Raw genomic sequence first — 9,301 nt, 5'->3', positions numbered from 1 at the left:
AACCTGGAAATCCATGTAAATGTCACTAAAATTATGAATCCAAAGTCAAATTTCAATAAACCTGGAGATCCATCTGCATGACATAAATTTTGAATCCACACATAAAGATTTATTGTTTTAAAAATTTCAAAAGTTGCGGGTGGAGATTTTTCGGATTAGACCAAATAAGTTAGAATGACGAAAATCAGATGGCCATTTCTCAGGACGAAAGTTGGGTGAGAACGTCATCAAAGAACGCCTTCGTCGTAATTAGGAGTGTATAGATGGCACATAACACCTTGCTTATTCTTCATTATGGGTTATTTTGATTATTCCTGGAATATTTGTGACATTTTGAAACAGTATGAATTAAAAATATTTTTAATAATTAAAATATTTGACTTTTGAATTTCGTAATAATATATAATTTATTTTTTATGATGTTCAGACCATCTGGAGTAATTTAGTATCATAATGTACTAAATCATGTTTATGTCACATGGAATAATTGGGAGAAGATATTATTACATGATTTTATATTAAAAATAAAAATAAAATTTAGATGTATAGTTTTGAAATAGAATAAAAATTATTAATTTTATTATAAAAAAAATAATATTTTTATTATGGGTTGGATTATGAAATAAGAATATATATTTATTTGATTAAATTTGTAATAAAAAATGGTTTATAACTTAATTATATATAAGTTAAGTAAAGTCTTTTTCTAGAAATCACATAAGAGAAATTTTTGACCAACCATTTCGAACACAAGTGTGGTTCATCATCAATTATATAAAACTTGTTATTTTTTAATTACTTAATAAACAGAAAAGTATCATCATCTATTTATAATTAATTCTTATAAAAATGATTAAACAACCCAGTAATAACATAATAATAAAACTTAAAAAAACAAAAACACTGATGTATATTGGTATATTTAGGTTAAGAAAAAAATAATTACACATATTCAAATGACAATATTAAAAAAAAAAAATCCATTTAAATTTTTTTGAACAAAATTCTTAATACAACATAAAATTGATCAAAAAAATTTACAGCTCAACCAATTTAATTCCTCTACCTGCTTTATAGAATTAATGTAATACATGCTTTATAAAACTAATGTAAAATGAATTAAATTAATATTTAATAATATTATTTTATTTTAAATATAATTAAATTATTAAATGAATTAGATTAATTTTATGAATATTTAAAATATTTTCAATAGAAATTACATCCGAAAAGATAAATCTACACATTTAAAACCAACACATATAATTTATCATTAAAACAACATTATTTTATTTTAAATATAATTAATTTATTATTTATTATTTATAATTAATAAATAAATCTTCGTAATTCATATAGCAAATACATTTAATAAAAACTCTTCGGAATATTTAATAAATTAGAAGTTAAAATAGATCTGCATCACCGTATTTCATAAATATAAAAACGCCCAAAAACAAAGTTGATGAAAAACATTGTAAACCCCATCTTCCCATAACATCAAATTTGTAAACAGAACTGCCCATCATTTGAAAATTCCCCACTACATTCAAATGTTCACCAAAATACTTTATAGGCATAATACTAACAGAGCCTCCAAAATATGAAAAGACAAAAAATTGTTTATGTTGTTCCAAGACCAAAACATGATATACCAATGTCTATTAACTTTCTACAAAACGGTGCATCACACAATTTCAACTAACATCTAATTCTCCTTCTCCTGTCAAAGTTTGCATTTCATTTTTCAAACCTCTCAATTTCTCTTCCAACTCGAAAAGCTGCGCACTCTCCTTCTCATCCAACCATTCCTCCACACTATTCAGCATCTGCACAATATCCGCTGCCACTGTCACATTCATCTCTCCCTTGCTCTCGGCTTCTTTCACTCTGCTTCTCATGTTGTAAACGTAATTCTCTAAATTGACCCTGGCAGTGTGCTTCTTCTTTACCTCTTCATCATCCCTTCTGAATCTCTCGGCATCACCTCTCATTTTCTTGATCTCCTCTTTGCTCAGCCGACCACCATCGTTCGTTATAGTAATGAAATTGCTTACCCCACTTCCCCTTTCCCGGGCTGACACCTTCAGAATTCCGTCTGCGTCCAATTCAAAGACAACTGCAAGGCTTGGCACTCCACAACGGGCCGCCGGAATTCCACTCAACTGAAATTCACCCAGCAGATTGTTGTCCGCAACCATTGCTCTCTCGCCTTCATACACTCGAAAAGGCACTCGTACCTGATTATCAACCGCTGTCGTGTAAGAAGCGTCTCTCTGAGTTGGAATGAGAGTATTTCTGGGAACGACTACAGACATTACACCCTTGTTAATACTGATTCCAAGGCTCAAAGGCGTGACATCCATGAGGACGAATTGGATGCCTTCATTGTTCAAGGCTGCCGCCTGAAGTGCGGCGCCATATGCAACAGCCTCATCGGGGTTTATGCTTTTGCAGAGTTTTTTTTCATGAAAGAAATGTTGAAGGAGTTCCTGTAGCTTTGGAATGCGGGTGGAACCTCCTACTAATACAACTTCGTTAATTTCTTCTTTGCTCATCCTGCCATCTTCGAGACATTCGCTGACGATTCGCATGCACTTGTCAAAGAAATCGGTGTTGAGCTCTTCGAACTTGGCTCTTGTAATTTTCATGTGAAAATCCAGCCCTTCGTATAGAGAGTCGATATCAATCACAGTCTCTACCACGGAAGACAAATTTCTTTTTGCCCTTTCGCATTCTGCCCGGAGCCTCCGAAGAGCTTTAGCACTTGTGTTCATTTCCGTTTTATTTTTTCTGTTGAAATGTTGAACACAGTGATTGAGCATTCTGTTGTCAAAATCTTCGCCACCCAAATGCGTGTCCCCTCCGACAACCTTCACCTCAAATTTACCTCTCTCGATATTAACAATGGAAACATCAAAGGTGCCTCCGCCAAGGTCGAAAATCAAGACAGTCTTCTTTCCATGGGAGGAATAAACCTCTGTACCAAATCCGTAAGCTATAGCCGCGGCAGTGGGTTCATTAATTATTTTCATGGCGTTAAGACCGGCAATCGTAGCCGCGTCTCTAGTAGACCTTCTCTGAGAATCGCTAAAATAGGCGGGTACAGTGATAACGGCATTCTCCACTTCAGAGTTGAGGTACGCTTCGGCCGTCGTCTTCATTTTGATTAATACCATCGAAGAGATTTCCTCGGCTGCAAATTCCTTCCTTTGACCCTTGTAATCAACTTGGATAAGGGGCTTTTCATTTTCTCCAGCAATCACAGTAAAGGGCCAGAGTTTCATGTCACTCTGCACAGAGGGATCAGTAAATCGCCTTCCAATGAGTCTCTTGGCATCAAAGATGGTATTCCTGGGATTAGTGGCGATCTGGTATTTTGCAGCGTCTCCCACAAACCTCTCGGAGGGGGTAAAAGCAACGCAGGAAGGAGTGGTCCGGTTGCCCTGATCATTAACAATAACTTCGACTCTGTCTTGCTGCCACACTGCTACGCAGCTGTAAGTTGTCCCTAGATCAATGCCAATAGCTTTACCTTTACGTTTCTCATCCATCTCCATGATTAATATTAATCGCTAGTAACAGCAAGTTCACAATTCGTATCCGTGGAGACAGAGCGGAGCATGCAATTTATAGATTTAGCAGAAAAATTCTGGACTACGGAAATCCACTATATTTAATTTTGTTTGGCCTTCTTGCTTGAAAGTGGCGGTATGCCAAATAAATGGTTACAATTACTTTCTTTAATTAACATGATGTCTATTATATTGGAAGTGAAACTCGACACGGATGAAAATTGAAGTCAGATTTTCAGACATGTCTCAGTGAATAACGCCGTCACGCTTTTCACCTCATACAGTCATTTGTCTCAGTGAATAACGCCGTCAGGCATTTCACCTCATACAGTCATTTGTTATGGGAGTCGTCTACCTAGTACCGAGGCGTGACTGGACATGATCGGTGAAAAATGAATCTTGTTTTTAGGGTGGAAAAAGATTCATCACCATCAAAAATTTCTAGGACACCTAAAATTTTGAAGTTTAATAATTATCACTTGGATTTACAAAAATCCTCCTTTAATTTTCTCTAAAATATGACTAGAATTTCCAAAACTTTCTAGACCATTTTTCTGGCTAGTTAGGCTACCACTTTGTTTTGACCTTAGATGCATTGTCTAGGGTTCCCACACAAATTAGTTATGGAAGTTATTTTTTAAAAAGTCTGATTTCTTAATTACCCAAAATTAAAACTTAATAATTTAAATTTAAATTCCTCAAAATATCTATTAAATTTTAAAAAAATAATGCCCAAATTTCTACTACACGCATGAAAACTTAACTCCACTGAAGAGGTTCACACGTCATAGTGAATCACACCCTAAATTGTAGGGAGTTTCACAGAGATACGTTTTTGATTTGAAATCGTAATCGCCCATGACCATAACTAATAGTTAATAAATAGATATCATCAGTGCGTTGGCGCAGCCATAACTAACAGTTAATAAATAGATATGGGTAATTATTGAAAGCGTGGGTGCAGATATGAGTTAATAAAAGCTCAAAACTCTTCAGCAGATAATGGTTTAATAACTGGAACATAGTACACTTAATTATTTAGACTTAATTAAAACTATAAAATATAATAACTAAAGACATTATGTTAAAATATAATTTTTTTAAATATTTTATATAGAAAAGTAGAAAAAGATAAAATATAAATAATAAAAATATTATATATTAGTTAATAAGTTATGTGTGGAAAGTATATATTCAAAGGTTACGTTAATATATATATATATATATGTATATTTTTTTTTTTTTCGAAGGTGGTAAAACCTATCAACTCAGGTGTCAAACCAACAGTGAGGACAGCCATCTCTGGCTGCTATCCGCGAATGTTGGTTTTGACTCATCACTGTTAAATAGGAAAACCACGCCACCTGGCATAACCCTGCTGGTGGTCCGTAATCGGGAGCAGGCTCTCACTCCTGCCAGATGCCTCTGGGTCTTGGGCCGTTAACCTGTTTCCTTACGTCCGAGGAAGACGAGCTCTTACCCAAGCAGAAGCAGTTTTACGGCATACTCCAGGCCGAATATATATATGTATATATATATATATATTCTTTTAATATATATATAGAAAAACCAAAAATTAATAAGATATAAATAATGAAAATATTAGATATTAGTTAATAATTTATGTGTGGGAAAAATATATTTAAAGGAGGTAAAGAAGAAATAGTTTAAAGTTTATTTTCTTTATTTCATAAAATTATATTAATAAAGTTTGCAGGGGTAAAAATTGTGAAAATAAATTTATTTATAATACATGAGAGAAACAAATGTATTATAATTAATTGAGATTTTATTATTTATGTAAAATGAGAGTTTTTTATTTGGGTAACATAAATTTGAGTTTCACACTCTTAAAAAAATCAAGTTATATGGACATAAATAGTTCTCTGAATGACTAGATATTTCGTGGAGCAAGTAAATAAGATGTAATCTCTGGTCATGGCTAAGGATTTCGGAGTGATGGGTCTCAGGCTTCGATGCCGCGACCGCCTGCAGCTCACAGTATCTATTGCCCGCCTGCATCTGCCACCGTCGTCCCCCGTGTGCTCCTTGATCCGGGTTACTGCCGGACTGACCCCCGCTGTTAAGTTAATCGCCTCTTCTCACAAGCTTACATCCCCTACCGTTTCACTAACCTTCACCGTTTTCTGTTAGTGTTTTTGTCCTCTTCTGGCAATTGTCATTAACAAATCTTGACAGTTATGGATGAGCTGGGGGACTTCGAGGATCCTTTAGAGGATGTGCCCATCTGGACACCCACCAGGACCACTGCTGCTGGTTTTTTCCCTTTCATGTCCGACCTCACCGATGAAATTGAGGCCCTCCCTCCGTTTTCTCGCCCTCAAATCCCACCAGTATCCCTCTTAGAAGACGCTCCCTCTCCACTGGATTTCATCACTCAACCCCTCTCGTCGCGCTCTCTGGCCCTTATCGACCCTCCGCCTAACCCTAGTTGCCCTACTCGCGAAGGTGATCCTTCCCTTAACCCCCTTTCGGCGGTGACACCCCCCACCCCCCCTCTTCAAATCATCCCCAAGGGCTCTACGGTCATTGGACCAGTACCATCTGCTCCTCTGTCCTCTTCGGCCGGGAATTGCACCGATCTCAGGTATCTTCACTTCTATTCCGCAGGCGGCGATTGAAAACCCTAGGGTTTCTCCTTCATTGGAACCTACTCAACCTTCCTCGCCTCAGGAAACATCGACGATTTTTTTTTTTTGGGAAATAACAAATAATATTTACAACACAATAATGATATATCAAAAATTATATAATGAATATTTATTAATAATTTGAATTATACATTTAAAAAAATGATATAATCTTTTCTTATTAATAATTTAAATTATATATATATATATATATATATATATATATTAATTTTTATCTTAAAACATAATAATAATTATTATTAAATTAATTTTATATTATAATGATAATATATTAAAAATTTATATAATTTGTTTATAAATTTAAAATTTTCATTTAATATATGAAAATCATACCTTCATGTAAAAATTAACTTATTTTTAATTTATTATAATTCGTATTATTCACCACCTTCCTTGAGGTGGCAACCTCTCATTTTTTTCTTAATTATTTAATTATCTAATATTCACTCCATGTGTCTTTTTTAGAAAACTTTCTATTATTGATTTTTCAAAAATAGGTAATTAATATTTTAAAATAATTTTTATTCAAATGACCCTCTAAAGTTCGTAAATTGGAATTAATTCAAGTGAAAGTTTAAGTTAGATTATTCACCCGGTTGATGTAATCCCTTAAGTGGTGTTTATTTTCAGTTAGAGAATAGGGATTCCACACCCCTATTGTGCACCTCTCTCGACTTGTTAGGACTCCACGCCCTTGCCCTGTACCTAGGACTCCGTGTCCTAGTAGAATCAAGGCTCCATTTCTTGATCTATTACAAAGATCCAAGACTGCACACCTTGATCTTTCAGAAAGTTAGGACTCCACGCCCTAATATTTTCCATAGATTCTCATCTATGCTTCTTTGAAGCTCCATGATTTTCCTCAAGGTATTGGTTGTGAGCTCATATGAATCTGATGATCTATTGGCAAGGTATTATTTCCCCATACCTCCACAGTCATTTATTATCTGATCATAACTATATACATGACCTCCACAATGATTTATTATCTGAGCATCCTTCTCGACAAGTAACTAAGTTCCCTGCCAATTCCTACTAAATACATGGTTAAGCATGCATAATCATGTAATTCATAGATCATCAACAAGATTATGGTCAGTTAACTACTCCACATATTAGTTTTTTTCATGTGTCGCAATCATAGACCATCATTCATGTCATGCACCCAAGTCAAAATAGGATGCCAAAAGAGAAACATCGATAATATGCACTTAACCAAAATACACAACCATATATATTATCATAAGCATGTAAAAACCATGTGACCCAAACCAGGTCTATAGTGTACAATCATATACATAAGTACACTCCATCAAAATCACCCTCCAGGTGTCACCAAAACTAACTAACCAAGAAGGGACACTACATACTCCCCCTCTTGGGCTAAACTTGGCCCTAAGTTTTCCTACAATTATAAGATACTTGGTTCTTTTTAATTCGCTTGTCATAAAGGTATTAACCTTATGTATAAGTATTTGATATCTTTTTCTTCATGTTAATTCATAATTCAATGTTTTGGCAAAGATAAAGCATCTCCATGAAATCCAAAACCTATCATTCTTAATAAAGTAGAAAATATATCCATACTATATTAGATGTGTTTCAAGATATAAAATGCCAAATATTTCTATATCAAAACCAACCGTACAATTTATAATACCATAACAATATAAGATTTTATGTAATTGATATGACATCTACTTAAGTTATCTATAATATCTCGACATTCCACATGTTTTTCTTCTCATAGTTCTCATTAATCCCTCGTGTCATCTTTTGGGTTCTATAGTATATTGAGTTTTCCAAGCTATAAATAGCTCCCACATTAGTTGTATAACAACATTGATGGTCCATCCTATCATATAATCAAACTTGCATGACAAGAGGTAGAAAATCATACATATACAATTGCATGTCAATCTAGTTACCAAACATGATATAAATAATGACATGTTTTCTCACTCTAAATTTACCTTTTTCATTTCACAAGACATAGATGCAATCACAAATCTTACGAACCAATTACTATTTTAACCAAAAGTTTAATCCTAAGAATAAACACAATATGAAGCTCAAAGCACGATCATTTTAACTTCTAGGGGTAAAGTAGCAACACCTACTTTGTACCACTGAATTTTCTGTAAATTCCACAACCATTAATGTTATTCACATTCATTACTTGAGAACCAATTCAATCTTGGTTTAGAATAAATTTCATTTCAACATATAAATTTTGAGAACCAATTCAATCTTGGTTTAGAAGAATTTCATTTCAACATATAAATTTTGAAAACCAATTCAATCTTGTTTTAGACGAATTTCATTCCAACATATCAATTTGCAATCTTTCAATCGAAGACAACTCATAAAGTAGGTTACCTATAACATTATATCAACACCCATTTCTCAATTACTCATGATTTCTATTCAATAGCTAGGTAATTCATTTGGTTTTAGACCTTATTTCTTAACATTAATACATATATATATATATATATATATATATATATATATATATATATATATATATAAGATTTAAACAAAGCTATGAAAGATATATATATATAAGATTTAAACAAAGCTATATATATATATAAGATTTAAACATTAAACAAAGCTATGAAAACCATACATTTCTCAAACTATGAATAATCATGTTGATTTTACATAAGATTTACACTATCACAATGGCATTTCTAGCACAAAGCTAAGCTTCATTTCTTTTTTTATTTCTCTCTTTGTTTTTTTAAATAAGAATTAATACCCTCTCAAAATATTACAACCTTTTCAAGGGCTACTCACTATCATACAACTATACATCCTAGCACAAGTTCTTAAATCCAACAATTTCTTCCATTCCACATACAATACAATCATATTAGGTTTCTAAATCATGCAACAATTCCAATTTATCAAAAATGTGATCTCACTCTTCTTCAAATTTTCCCTCTAAAATATCACGAGCACATATTCTTGTAAAATAAGAACTCAAATCAACTTTTCATTAACCTCATACCTTATGCTTTAAGCTAAAATAAAAATAAATAAATAAAT

At 33.2% G+C, this 9,301-nt stretch overlaps 1 protein-coding gene across 1 annotated transcript; it reads right to left on the bottom strand.

The window, feature by feature from the left end:
* Positions 1-1,697: 1,697 nt before the first annotated feature.
* On the bottom strand, positions 1,698-3,554 carry LOC149266434 (heat shock cognate 70 kDa protein-like). The gene has a single exon (XM_089408209.1). It carries the CDS (start codon positions 3,552-3,554, stop codon positions 1,698-1,700), a length of 1,857 nt encoding a protein of 618 aa, XP_089264335.1.
* Between the last annotated feature and the right edge of the window lie 5,747 nt (positions 3,555-9,301).

Source organism: Pinus tabuliformis, chromosome 6 (genome assembly GCF_031772625.1).
Source record: "Pinus tabuliformis cultivar Carrire ecotype Pingquan chromosome 6, CPIR1, whole genome shotgun sequence".
NCBI lineage: Eukaryota > Viridiplantae > Streptophyta > Pinopsida > Pinales > Pinaceae > Pinus > Pinus tabuliformis.
This window is presented reverse-complemented; position numbering and strand designations above follow the sequence as displayed.